This window comes from Diabrotica virgifera, chromosome 9, assembly GCF_917563875.1.
Source record: "Diabrotica virgifera virgifera chromosome 9, PGI_DIABVI_V3a".
NCBI lineage: Eukaryota > Metazoa > Arthropoda > Insecta > Coleoptera > Chrysomelidae > Diabrotica > Diabrotica virgifera.
In genome coordinates, this window is record NC_065451.1 from 182,438,214 (window position 1) to 182,452,761 (window position 14,548).

The 14,548-nt window shown below is 32.9% G+C and overlaps 1 protein-coding gene across 2 annotated transcripts in view; it reads right to left on the reverse strand.

Moving 5' to 3' along the window:
* LOC126891888 (1-phosphatidylinositol 4,5-bisphosphate phosphodiesterase gamma-1) overlaps positions 1-14,548 on the reverse strand; it is a 212,360-nt gene that overhangs the window by 54,556 nt on the left and 143,256 nt on the right. The window contains exon 15 of one of the 2 annotated variants that reach the window (XM_050661227.1): positions 8,365-8,505. In XM_050661227.1, the coding sequence (XP_050517184.1) occupies positions 8,389-8,505 (117 nt within the window). In that variant the 3' untranslated portion in view covers positions 8,365-8,388. Of the gene's footprint in view, positions 1-8,243; positions 8,506-14,548 lie in introns of those variants that run through there. The other variant, XM_050661228.1, reaches the window with a different exon arrangement.

Genomic DNA, 14,548 nt, shown 5'->3' on the forward strand with positions numbered 1-14,548 from the left:
ACGAAGACTTAGAGGGCCGGGCCAAGAAATTCCGTACCTAGAGATTATTACACATATAGAGAACTACTCCCAAAAAAAAAAAATTCAGGCCAAAAAAAATAGGAAGAAAAAAGTTGCACTAGGCTGAAAATTCCAAAAAAAGCTGTTTTGCATAAAAAGGGCCCTACTCAAATGCATATATCTTCGCTGCCTTTCAATATAAAGAAATATACCTATTACTATTTTAAACTTTGCCTTAATACCTTAAAAATAAGATATTGCAAAAGATCCTTCTTCGACGCGTTCAAATTTGGCAATAGAATGAAAAAGATAAGAAAATATCAATTTTTCAAAATTTGCTTCGCACTTAATGAGTTCCCCAAAATTACCCACAATATTTAGAAATTTGAAAATTTATTTGTGAATACTAGACGTCAAAACAAAAAAACTCAAGTTTTAAAAATTAAATATGCCTCAAAGGGTTTTGAGATATCGTAATTTAAAAATAACGCTCAAAACTTTTAAAAGGTCAATTTTAGGCCTTTTCAGGGCCCCTATCTCAGGCCCTATGAGACCTAGGGGCCTATAATTATCAGAAAACTATTTTTTGATGAGGTACAATAACATACTAAAATTTGGTACAAATCCGAGGACCTCGTCCACAAAACTCAGCGAAATCGTTTGGAATTGCTCATATGGAAGAATATATTTAAAAATTGAATTAATGATGTCATGCTACTATACATTATATATAATAGCATGACATCATTAATTCAATTTCTAAACATATTCTTCCATATGTATTTATTTTTCTTAATATGTAAGCGAGTTGGGGTGTTATGAATAGGATCGTATCCAACTTGGTGTCTATGCATTTTGACGTTGCGACCCTGACAGAAATTGTGGGGACATCTGGTGACTGTCTCAATTTGAATCAAACAACTTTTCCTATTGGGCTGACCAACTATCCCTATATAAACAATGGAAACGGATACTAACTGAAGTAGCGCAGAATTTCTAGATGAAAGTGAGGGCAACAGCGACACACAGAACTTATACCGGGTGATCACTGGAGAAGATAGGGTGTGCTTTTAGTTGGTAGACGGATAGGCGGACGTTTTGCATAGGCACGCCTCACCACGGGAGATAGGGAGCCTCAACTACTAGAGTTGTTAAAGATATAATCAAATTTATATTTTAAATATTCGTTTTTCCATAATAAACAATTTAGTTCTTCTTTTACTGATAATAATGCAAGATATGTTTGTTTATCTAGTTTGGCAGTCACATTTCTTATTAATTATAAATACGATATTATATAAGATGAGTTATCACAAGATCACAATAGAATTATTAGTTTTATCCTTTATTTCCCCCCTCATTATTAAAAAAAATATTGACGGACTCTCATTACTGAGATTATTATTTTTCTTTATTTTATTAATTATGCTCATTTTATTATACCTACCCCGTTAAAATAACTCATCTTATGTACAACACATACACTCATAATAACTCTTATCTTAGCCACATAAATAAGATTCTTTAAAAATATAATAAGTATAACAACAAGACATATGTTATACACTTTTAGTCACTCCATAGAAACATACTTTGTGCTAAAATAGTACACAAGAGATGTCTTTACAATCTTACAACAATAAAATTTCCAATAAACAAATATAACACAAAAAACTTATTTTTTAGAGAAACTATTTTGTATTGCGTTCGTTCTACATAAAATCGTGGACAGTCATGTGATAAAGTAACTATACAGTAACCGCCATGCTATTAGACATACGGGTACATTGAGCTAAACAGTCCTGGACTGTATTAGCTTCACTTGTTGCACTGTTTACTTTTATGCCTGGTGACGTCTAAAACATCAGAAAATGTATAAAGGCAAAGTCAAACAATAGGCCATTCCAACATGCTGTCAATTTTAAATCAATCTGACAGCCGGGCGGCAAACATAAATGCTATTCTATCAGTTTTTAATGTGTTCTAGATAATTTTAGTTACGGTTATTTGTAATTTTGTTTTGAACAAGGATTAATTTAACATTTTTACTGGAAGAATCGATAATATGCTTCACCTCTGTTGTTTTGAAGTGTGGAATGCGAAATAATCGTGATAAAGTTCAGTTTTATCGGTTACCATCAGTGCTACATTTTAAGTATAAAACCAACTGAACTAAATAAGTTATGATCTGAGAGGCAAAAACAATGGTTAAATATACTAATAAAGCTATAAAATGTTCTATAAAAATGCTAAATATCTAACTACTGTACCTTCTAGCAACATCTATATTGTCTGCCAAAAACTTTCGAAAATATTCACTCATCTTTGTTTATTTACTACTTAAAACTAAATAAAGTCGTTCAAGTACTTCTTCAAATACTTCTACTATAACTAAAAGCTACACAAAATCAACAACAAAATGTTCGCAAAATACAACTAAAAAACTATTAAGGGGGTAAAAAATTTAAGAAACACAATGTCAAAAAATATAAACAAATAAAATATGTTCGTACGAGGACCCTGTCGCGGACTTCTAGTCATGGCATGCTCTGCTTGTCGTAGACTAGAATAGTTTTGTTGTATCCGCTCCGAGCTTCGCTGGTATCGCCACGTACCTACAGGATTACTAGTATAACTTTTACCGAAAATTTTCTGGAAAGAAAAAAGTGTTGCCTATAATCTGTGAGTTTCGCTGGTATGGCTGCTATCGCCATCTAACGGTTGACTAGTATTCCTATTTCGGTCGGAATTTTAAAGAGGACAGTAGAAAAGCAAATAATAGTTGTTTCAAACTTCTTATATAATTCTTATCGTGTAATATTTACAACGTAAAGAAGTAATTGGATTGCAATCGATAATTAATAGCAGTAAGTACAGAATTTATTATTCATTATGAATATTTTTAAGATTTTGCTTATCGTTTTGACGTTTATGTTGACAACTAATATTAGAAAAAATTTATTCGGCAAAAAAGTATAATAATTTAATATAATTATAGTATAATACTTCTTAAATATTACCTTTTGAATGACAGTTAACGGCATCCTACGTTTGCTGTGATTGGTCGTTATCTTCACGCATTCCAATTTTGTTTCAGGATTGGATTGTAAAATTGAAACCGTCAAAATTTGAGAGTGTGCTAACTGATCCTTTAGCTCAAATTTTTCTACCGTTTTAAAATTAAAATTGTGTTTACTTACTTTTTTCTAATTGCATCAATCCATTTTTGTCGTTAAATCACCTTATGCTTAGCGACAGGAAAGTTGTAGAATACTCAGTTACTATTGTAACCAGTATTTCGACACTCTTTAATACAACAACTTTCGTGAGACATTTAAAAGTTATATTATGCAACTCTTAATGCAGAACGTCAAAAAGCAAATTTCCAGTAAAGGTTTACAAACTTGTTACTACTGGCGCTCGCGAATTTGTAATTATCCCCTCTACCTACGAGCTCACAGCGTATAGGGCTTTTCATTCACAGTCATTTGTTTCGAGCTTCTGTCATGTGTCATCTAATATTAATATATCTACGTCATACGACTTTGGTTTGTATCGTGGGTATATACCAATAACGTATGACGTAGATATATTAATATTAGACGACACATGACAGAAGCTCGAAACCAATGACAATCGATGAAAAGCCCTATAGACCTGTCGCCAGGGGGGGTACAACGGCCTCCTTAATTCAGATGGACTTACCCAAGTTTTTTTTATATATTTTGACCCGTAGAATACAAATTTTTTGGGTAACAGTTGATCCGGATGTCGATAAGATTGTTATAGACAAAGAACTTGAGGAATTACATAACAGCGATTTCTCGCAAAACAAAACATATTTTTGTATTTTTTGGGTCATTTTAAGCAAAAAATATTCCTACAAGTTTTTTCGTAGAATGCATAGTTTTCGAGATAACCGCGGTTGAACTTTCAAAAAATCGAAAAATTGCAATTTTTGAACCCGAATAACTTTTGATTAAAAAATAAAGTAGCAAGTCTGCTTACCGCATTTGAAAGTTTAAGTCAAATTATACCGGTTTTGATTATTTGCATTGCTAAAAATTAATTTTTTTATTGTTAAACTAATCTATAAACACATAGTGTTTCCCGTGCCTAATACATGCGTTTTAACGCATGCTACGTAGAAATTGCCTCGCTTGCACTTGTAGCTACTCTACCTACTCGTTCGATTTTAAATGGGAAATCATTGAAAACATCACTCACATACTAGGTGTTTATATCTTTGTTTAACAATAAAATAATAAATTTTTAGCAATGAAAATAATCAAAACCGATATAATTTGACTTAAACTTTCAAATGCGGTAAGCAGAATTGCTAGTTTATTTTTTAATCAAAAGTTATTCGGGTTCAAAAATTATAATTTTTCGATTCTTTGAAAGTTCAACCGCGGTTTTCTCGAAAACTATGCATTCTACGAAAAAACTGGTAGGAATATTTTTTGCTTAAAATGACCCAAAAAATACAAAAAGATGTTTTGTTTTGCGAGAAATCGCTGTTATGTAATTCCTCAAGTTCTTTGTCTATAACAATCTTATCGACATCCGAATCAACTGTTACCCAAAAAATTCGTATTCTGCGGGTCAAAATATATAAAACAAACTTGGGTAAGTCCATCTGAATTAAGGAGGCCGTTGTACCCCCCCTGGCGACAGGACTACTATGGTAGGTTTAGTTAGGCGTTCATTTTAAGAAATGTTGCTGGCTAAATGGACACAGCTCCCCAAGGCCATAAAAGAAGAAAAAAAAATAAACAAAGAAAAGTCTTACATAACCTTTTATATTGCAACATGACTTTGACACTTATATTACAGATAGTTATCTTTGTTTCACACTTTTATTGACAAAGAGAAACAGTGTAGCCGGTAGCTGTTTTGGTAAATATACATGTTTTTTATTCGGCAACAGCGCTTTCCTGCTAAACATAACGGTAGCAAAAAAACTGATATATATGAGGAAAAATTTGTTGAATTTGTTTGTCGTTAAGTTTGTACTGGTGGGTTATGATGTCATTAAATCTATGACGTGCATTCTTAATTGTTTGACTTTCAGTTTAGAAACCAATATAAACATAGAAAGTTGACAGTTTATAGAATAGCTGTATTTGAAGTTGATACTTGTCATTGTGTTAAAGTTGTAAAATTTATAAAGTACACATTGTAAAATTGTTGGTGTTTGAATAAAGTTATTTTAAAGCAGAGTAACAATACTATTAATTAATGTATATTTTGTATGGAAAAACAAATATTTTGAATAGTTTCATGACAGTCATGACCTGGGACATGAAAGTCCCAGGTGAGAACGGGCCGGATTAGCCCAAGCCTAGCAATTAGGTAGCCGTGTGTCCACTAGTGTGACGCTTACTGTATACATCCACAACAAATGTGACTTACATGCAGTAAAAAAGATTTTGTGAAAAGGCACTTCATAAATCTTTCAGCAGGTATTAAGGTCTCTTATAGGTTAAATACGGGTCAGTCTCACGCTGAGTTAAGCTGTTGTCAATAGCGATAATATATTTTAGACTAATAGTATTTATGGATATTTAGTATTTATGGACTTCAAAAAAGTGATTTTCATAAACTTTAATTAAAATTTACGCCGTTATTAACCAAAATTCAGAGTCGGCGCAACGATATGAAATGATTGTAATTTCAAGACGAATCTATTCAATATAGTAATGAAACACAGACATACTCACAATCATTTAATTATACTTTGACGACCGGTTTCGATCTCTACAATATACAGATCATCTTCAGGTCGGCGTTACAAGTAGTTAAATGCTACAATAAGAGAAAACCTGTGTTAGAACAGTGTCTGATTGAAGAGATGTTAATAGAAAGCCAAATTTAAAAAAAATTTTTAAAAAATTTTATAAAAATTTTTTAGAAATAAAGGTTTGTAACTGTTGACATTTCAGAATATTGTTATATACAAAGGCACACCTATGAGTAAAAATGCTCATAGGCATGTATGTGCAAATGGGTGCATACAGTTTGTGAATTTGTTGAGATTAAAATTTTTTAACCATTAAAAAACAAAATAAACATAAGCTGACTTAAATATGCTTCCAAATTCAAAGTAGTAATAATAAAAGAGATAGTAATATTGTTCTAATCTACTTACATGCCGTTACAAGGATTTCGTTGCAACTTAGTTGTTGTCATATTAGTACGTCCAAATTATGCTAATTGGTTTGTTAGGATAGTGATAGGGTAAACAGACATGTTACGTAGGTTAAAACACAGTAAGATTTCGAATTTGGAATGGATCCTGAAGGAAGATGCGTATGTGAAACGGGTGATGTTTTGTTCGAATGGAGAAAGACAATGCTCCAGGGGTTGCGTATTAATTGTAGCAAAGTATGAAATGATATTCTAGACTCTTGTGCAAATGTGATGGTCTTAGCTCGTAGATGTTATACGATGCGGGCAGAGGTCAAAGTATAGGAGATGACACATAGGAAATTGTTGAAATAAATTAATCTAATTTAAGATGTGTTGTTCTCAGTAACTTAACTGAGGGATGTCATAAGTATAATAATAACATTATAATATTCTGAAGTAGTAAGTGCCATACACTGTGAAACTATGAAGTGTATAGAAATTAAAAGAAAGCAAGTAAGTTAAATGAAAAATTATTATTATCAAAAAGTCGGTTAAGAAACTTTAAATTGAAAATTGAAAAAGGTTAGAAATTGAGAAAATTAAAGATTATTTTGTTTGAGCTATTGTATAATGGGATATGTACAAAGAAAAAGAAAGAAACGAAATATTAATGGAAGGGTGTAGGCACTTACTTGAGAATAGTTTTTTTTTTTTAGTTTAAAAAAACTATTCTCAAGTAAGTGCCTACACCCTTCCATTAATATTTCGTTTCTTTCTTTTTCTTTGTACATATCCCATTATACAATAGCTCAAACAAAATAATCTTTAATTTTCTCAATTTCTAACCTTTTTCAATTTTCAATTTAAAGTTTCTTAACCGACTTTTTGATAATAATAATTTTTCATTTAACTTACTTGCTTTCTTTTAATTTCTATACACTTCATAGTTTCACAGTGTATGGCACTTACTACTTCAGAATATTATAATGTTATTATTATACTTATGACATCCCTCAGTTAAGTTACTGAGAACAACACATCTTAAATTAGATTAATTTATTTCAACAATTTCCTATGTGTCATCTCCTATACTTTGACCTCTGCCCGCATCGTATAACATCTACGAGCTAAGACCATCACATTTGCACAAGAGTCTAGAATATCATTTCATACTTTGCTACAATTAATACGCAACCCCTGGAGCATTGTCTTTCTCCATTCGAACAAAACATCACCCGTTTCACATACGCATCTTCCTTCAGGATCCATTCCAAATTCGAAATCTTACTGTGTTTTAACCTACGTAACATGTCTGTTTACCCTATCACTATCCCAACAAATCAATTAGCATAATTTGGACGTACTAATATGACAACAACTAAGTTGCAACGAAATCCTTGTAACGGCATGTAAGTAGATTAGAACAATATTACTATCTCTTTTATTATTACTACTTTGAATTTGGAAGCATATTTAAGTCAGCTTATGTTTATTTTGTTTTTTAATGGTTAAAAAATTTTAATCTCAACAAATTCACAAACTGTATGCACCCATTTGCACATACATGCCTATGAGCATTTTTACTCATAGGTGTGCCTTTGTATATAACAATATTCTGAAATGTCAACAGTTACAAACCTTTATTTCTAAAAAATTTTTATAAAATTTTTTAAAATTTTTTTTAAATTTGGCTTTCTATTAACATCTCTTCAATCAGACACTGTTCTAACACAGGTTTTCTCTTATTGTAGCATTTAACTACTTGTAACGCCGACCTGAAGATGATCTGTATATTGTAGAGATCGAAACCGGTCGTCAAAGTATAATTAAATGATTGTGAGTATGTCTGTGTTTCATTACTATATTTAATATGGACTCACATATGCAACCCATTCAATATACGAATCTATTCATGCAAATTTTATTGTATTTGAGTGACACAAGATTTTCTATAAAATGTGTGCGGTGTCCTTTTACAGGTAGATATGAAGTTACTTTATCTCATTACTGAGTCGCTTGTATGATTTTCCCTTTATACCTTCAAATATAATTTTATAATTCACATACGTATTCTAGATGTCTTGTGTTTAGGCATATATGATTCTAAAAAATATTCAACAAATAACTGTATTCATCACTGGGGTCTACAAAATAGTTTTCTTATAATAAATACGCACATGTCAAATCCCAACATATAGGACGTTACACATGATATGTCAACAAATTACCCACCATCGATCTTTGATACAAAAACGATTAAATGGTTGAGGCCGTCTTTATGCTGATGTGTATCAATAAAGATGACAGTTCTAAATCTTCACTGTAAGCGTTTTTCAGCCAAACGCTTCGGTATCCTGTCCTCAAGCAGGTAACCTATAACAAACAATTATTATTAGGTTTGTTCTAGCATCAGTTTCAAACGGTTTGAAACCATCAGCGAATAGTCGACCAGCGCGAGTAGAGGGGATAGCACTGCTGACTGTATTATGTTCTCTCACTGACCAACTGTTTGCTGACAGTTTCTGACTAGTTTGACTGTTTACTAGAACAAACCTATAGTAAACTACAAAACTCAAAAATTCACGGATGATATAGAATATACAGGGTAGGGCATTAGTGTGACAAAGTACAATTACTCGTTTGTCGTAAGAGATACGAAAAAAGTTATTTACCCGTATTGATAGGGTGACACAAATTTATGTTCTTTTAAATGGAACACCCTGTATATTTTTACACTTTTGGATTCTCCTCGATGCCTTCTTTCATAAAATATAGGGTTTTGTAATATTATACGAGGTAGTTAAAAAGATAATCACGTTTTTCTGTTAATTTCGTAGCAACATTCACATCGTGTAGAATTGTAGTGATTTGACATCAAAATTTCGATTTATGTTCAAACGATTTTTATTATAGTCTATTGTCGTTAAACATTATTAATATAGCGAAATGTATAATTTTAGTATACAGGGTTGGTCAGAACTCGGAATGAGTGTTTTCGGTGTTTTCTTAAATGGAACACCCTGTATTTTAGTACTGTAATGAAATGATATTTTATGGTACTTTTTTATTTCTTAGGCATTCCCTATTCCTAAGTGCTTTAATTTATGAGTTATTCGTGATTATTTAAGCCAAACATTAATAGGGAACTTACATACAATTTTAAATTCGAAAAAAATGGTATAAATTACAACAGAACATACAGTTGTGTCCGGGAATCTTTACCCGTGCGTCATCATTTAAAGCATACGAAATAAGTCGATGATAAGTCGGAAATTGAAATTTATTAAACGCAACAGCAAGTCACTTACTGTCACTTGCTGTTGCGTTTAGTAAATTTCAATTTCCGACTTATCATCGACTTATTTCGTATGCTTTAAATGATGACACACGGGTAAAGATTCGCGGACTCAACTGTAATTTAGAACCTGTATCGAAGATAAAAAAGTTTTGTTTTTGTGCAAGTTTGCCAAAGCGACCCCTATTTCTACGCTCTGTACTTTTATTCGCACTTTTAATTATATTGGCCAATTATATTAGTCCTGGTTACTGGATAATTGTCAAGGCCATAGTCCAAAAAATAATAAGAAGAAAAAATAAGATTCAGGTTATGTTATGAAAACGTGAACAATTGTATGTAGTAAATAAAATTAATTATTAAAATGCAGTACTGCACTCAAAATACAATTAACTAAATTTACCTTTATATAATAATTGCATATCATATCAATATTGTGGAGCAATATATAATTTTTCTGCTTCAATGACAGAAGGTATGAAATATACGTCAATTTGACAATTTCAATTGACAATATGAATTATTTAAGATAGTTGCAATATTTCTCCGCGACTCGCGCACGGTCGTTTCTCGTTTCCCTTCCAAGTACTTGCACACCGCGAATACCAGCCACCCCAAAACGCGTCGTGACGTCACGGGGTTATATGTTTACATTCTGCACCAATTGTATATATAATTTTAAATTAGACATTATAAACGTCAGTAGAAAATACAGTTACGTGACGTTACAAGTGTTTTTGATCGTTTGAACTATTCATATAAAATTTGTACTTTTACAAAATGGTTTTATTTTCAATAGTAAACCTTCTTTCCTTTCCTTCAAAAACTGTATCAAGCTCCAATCTCAACAAACTGGTATATATTATTACAATGACATACGATAAATGTCATTAGAATATAAATATTTTTCCTTTATTCCCCGACGACGAGCTGGCCAAATACCCAAGTAGGTCGAGGCCAATAAACTAAAGAAGAAGGAGAAGAATATTCGTAAATATAACCATAAACGGAGCCACATAGTTAAACTCTGTGACGTCACGGGTCGTTTGAACTATTTTAAGATACAGAAGACTTTAAATTTGTACTTCTAAGTTATTATGAGTTTTTGAAGCGTGAAATTTTGGAAATCTCATTTTTTTTACAAAACTGAACATTATTTTGTAATAAAAAAATGTGCAAGTTCCCTATTGTAACAAAAATTACGTGAAATTTTATTAGGTGGCCGTGAAAATATTCAATCACAAAAAATTGTTTGAAAAATTAATACAGATTAATCTAGACTGATTCTTCATTAATTAATATTGGATAACATATCAAAACAGTCGTCTATCAAGTCTCTTAGTGATTAGACGTGTTTGATTTAAAAGTCGATTCACTAATAGCCGCAAAAAATACACAGTTTGTTTACCTTTTACTCATTTATTTGGTTAAGTTTTTTGGATTTCTACAAGTAAGTCGATTCATTACTTAATTTGTCCTGGGAAATTATACTTAAAAATCCGACTTCTGTCTGGGACGGATGTCGGGAACTTCACCTGGCGGCGGGAAGCCGCCGCGATCTTCAAATATAAGAATCGAGGATATCAGGGTTCTGGATGGCATGGAACTCGACGATTCAAATGTAAATATTAATCAAGATGGTTTTCGTGGATTTACAGAAGCCGATAAGAATAATATTGCAACAGGGGACAAAAATCAAGTTTTTCCAGCAGATAATGATAACAATAAAAGCTCATTAACAACAACAGCAAGTAATTTAGACCAGCCAAACCAGTCTTTCAGACGCGATATTTCCATTAATAATCGATTTACGTCAAGAGATACAGGTCCGTACTTAATTTTTGTGGAACACGAAGTTTTGAATGTGGGAAGATTGCATCCAATGAGACTTGGTGAAAAACTGTTAGCACTTTCGGAATACGAAAAATCGATCTTAGAAATTAGTAGCGTGGGTCGTAACAGACTTAAAATTGAAGTTAATTCAGGGTTAGTTGCGAACAAATTAGTGGAAAATTCGGTATTCAAAGACAATAAACTGATAGCTTATATCCCCTCACATTTAACTGAAAAAAAAAGGTATTGTGAGATCGGTCGATACATATCTGACTGAAAATGATCTTGTTAAAGTTATAAAATCAGAGTGTTCTGTTCGTAAGGTTCAAAGAATGTTTCGAAAAGTAATAAAAGACGGAGTGATTGAAAAAATCCCCCGTCAAATGATAATTGTCACATTTGCAGGGAACAAAATTCCCCAATTTATTTATATAAATAAAGTGAGATGTCCTGTAGACACGTACGTTCATCCTGTTATGCAGTGTTACAATTGTCTTCGTTACGGTCACTCTGCATCTCAATGTAAAGGAAAAAAGAAATGCCGAAACTGCGGCAAAGAAAATGATAACGAATGCACTCAATGTGATAACTTCTGCATTTTTTGTAACTCTAATTCACACAACTCGACAAATCGAGATTGTTCAGAGTATAAAAAACAAAAACGAACTAAGGAAGCAATGGCACACCTTAATATTTCTTTCAAAGAGGCCGAAAAAGTTATTGACAATCCTGCCTACACTAGTATTGTTCAAAAAAACAGATTTGCTCCGTTACTGTCATCCACTACTGAATTCCCTTCATTAGTTTCCAGGCCAAATACCTATTCCAATATTGCTCAAAGCTCATCAAAACATTTGCCTTCCATTGCAAATATTTCAAATACTGCAGCTTCTACTAGAAAAAAACGAAAAATACACCCATCGTCTCCTACGCTTATTACCGCTCCAAGCGAATTTAGCTTTTGTGCTAGCCCCGTATTCCAGTTCGGAAACTATAATAAAAATGTATCTAAAAATAACGATGAACATCTTAAAAATGAATTCGCTACTACTTTGAAGGATTCAATCAATAATTTCTTTTCAGACATTCCTGCTCGAAACCCTGCGATTAATAGTTCAGTTCCCTCTATACAAGATGTAGAAAATATAATTAACAGCGTGATTAAACATTTCTTTACCTGATATGGCCGGTTTAAAAATTGTCCAGTGGAACGCTAGATCAGCGTACTCTAATAAAAACTCTATTACGCAACTTTTTACAGAAGAACACTTTGATATAGCTCTTATTTCGGAATCTTGGTACAAACCTAAGTATGAAATGTCCTTACAGGGATTTAATATTATTAGAAAAGATAGACGTAATAAACGAGGTGGAGGTGTTAGCATAATTATCTCTAATAATATTAAATACAATAATATAGTATTCAACCAAAAATTTAATAAAAATATTGAAGTTTGTGGCATTGATATTGATGTCAATGGCACCAAAATATCTGTGGTTAGTATTTATCGTCCAGGTAGCATTGCAGTCACAGTGAACGACTATGTTTCTCTTTTTCAACAAATTCCGCATAATTTTATTATTGGTGGCGACTTTAACGCCCATCATGGAGCCTGGGGCTCTATAAACAATGATCATAGCGGTAACATACTCATGGAAGCTTTAGAATACTTCGACAACTTTATCATTGCAAATGACGGATCTCCTACCAGAGTATCTGCCCCTGGCTCTCCTCCATCATGTGTTGATCTTACCCTCATTTCGTCCAACTTTAGCTCACAATTCTCTTGGTCTGTTAAAGCAGATACGTATGGCTCTGACCATTATGCTATCACATTTGTGTTACAACAACTCAGAATTGATAATATTAATATTACCCCCATTCATAAATGGTCTATGCGAGAAGCTGATTGGGCATTGTTTCAAACAAAAATTGATAAAGATTTCTCCGAGATTCCGCTTTTCAACAATACTAACGAAATTATTAACTTTATCACCAATTCAATGACATCCTCGGCGGATTCAGCTCTTAAAAAAACTTACCCCTTCTCTCCTAAAAAGGCTCCTCATCCCCCTTGGTGGGATGAGGAATGTCAACAGTTAGTTACCCAAAGGAAGGAAGCTTACAAAACGTACAAGCTCAATATGATAACTTCAAATTATATCAATGTAAAAAAAATAGATGCGCTCTGAAAAAGAACCTTCAAATTGAAAGCCAAACAGGCTTGGGCAGACTATTGTACTCAACTTAATAGGAATTCAAATCCCTCGGAAATTTGGCGCCGGATTAATAGATTTCAAAAGAAGAAAAATGATATCCAACCATGTGAAGAAGATGAGGCGGAAATACTTTTTCATAAATTAGCTCCAAGTTTTCTTAGTCCTTACATTCACTACACACCCACCAGTAATCATGATCATTCTCTTCCAGCCCCAGTTACACTAAGAGAGTTAGAACTTAATATCAAATCGTCAAAACTTACTGCTCCAGGCTTAGATGGCATCAATTACATGATGATTAAAAAGCTCCCTGACTCGGCGAAACACTTTCTTTGTAAAATATATAACAATATACTTTCAGGAGATACGGATTACCCCTCACTAAAACAGTGTCTAATTATTCCTATTCCTAAGGTCAGTGACAACAAAGCTCTGCGACCCATTTCTCTAATGTCTTGTGTATTAAAAACTTTGGAAAGAATTATCAAACTCAGATTAGAATGGTGGTTAGGATTGTATCGGGGCCTATACCAGGAGTTAACGCCCAGCGCAAAAAACGAAGTTGCAATTTCACGGAAAATAAAAATATTGAAGCGCAATTAGAACGGTTTTGGAGCTTGGATGAATGCCAGGAAGCTACACCTCATACAGCGGAAGAACGAAGATGTGAGGAATTATTTGAAAGGGCTACGGAAAGAAACTCGGAAGGCAGGTTTATTGTGAAATATCCATTTAAGGATAATGTGGATAAGTTAGGCCAATCTTATGACACGGCGTTAAAAAGATTTAATCATTTGGAAAGGAAATTAGAAAGGAACGCCGACATGAAACAGCAATATCATGATTTTATGAAGGAATATATCCAGTTAGGGCACATGTCCAAGATTGAATACGAGAATCAAGTGTCAGGAGCTGCTCATTATCTTTGTCACCACGGCGTGTTCAAGGATTCTTCCATCACTACGAAATGCAGGGTTGTTTTTGATGGGTCCGCGGTTAGCGATTCGGGAATCTCACTAAACGATACTTTAATGACGGGTCCTAAATTACAGGATAATTTATTTAATA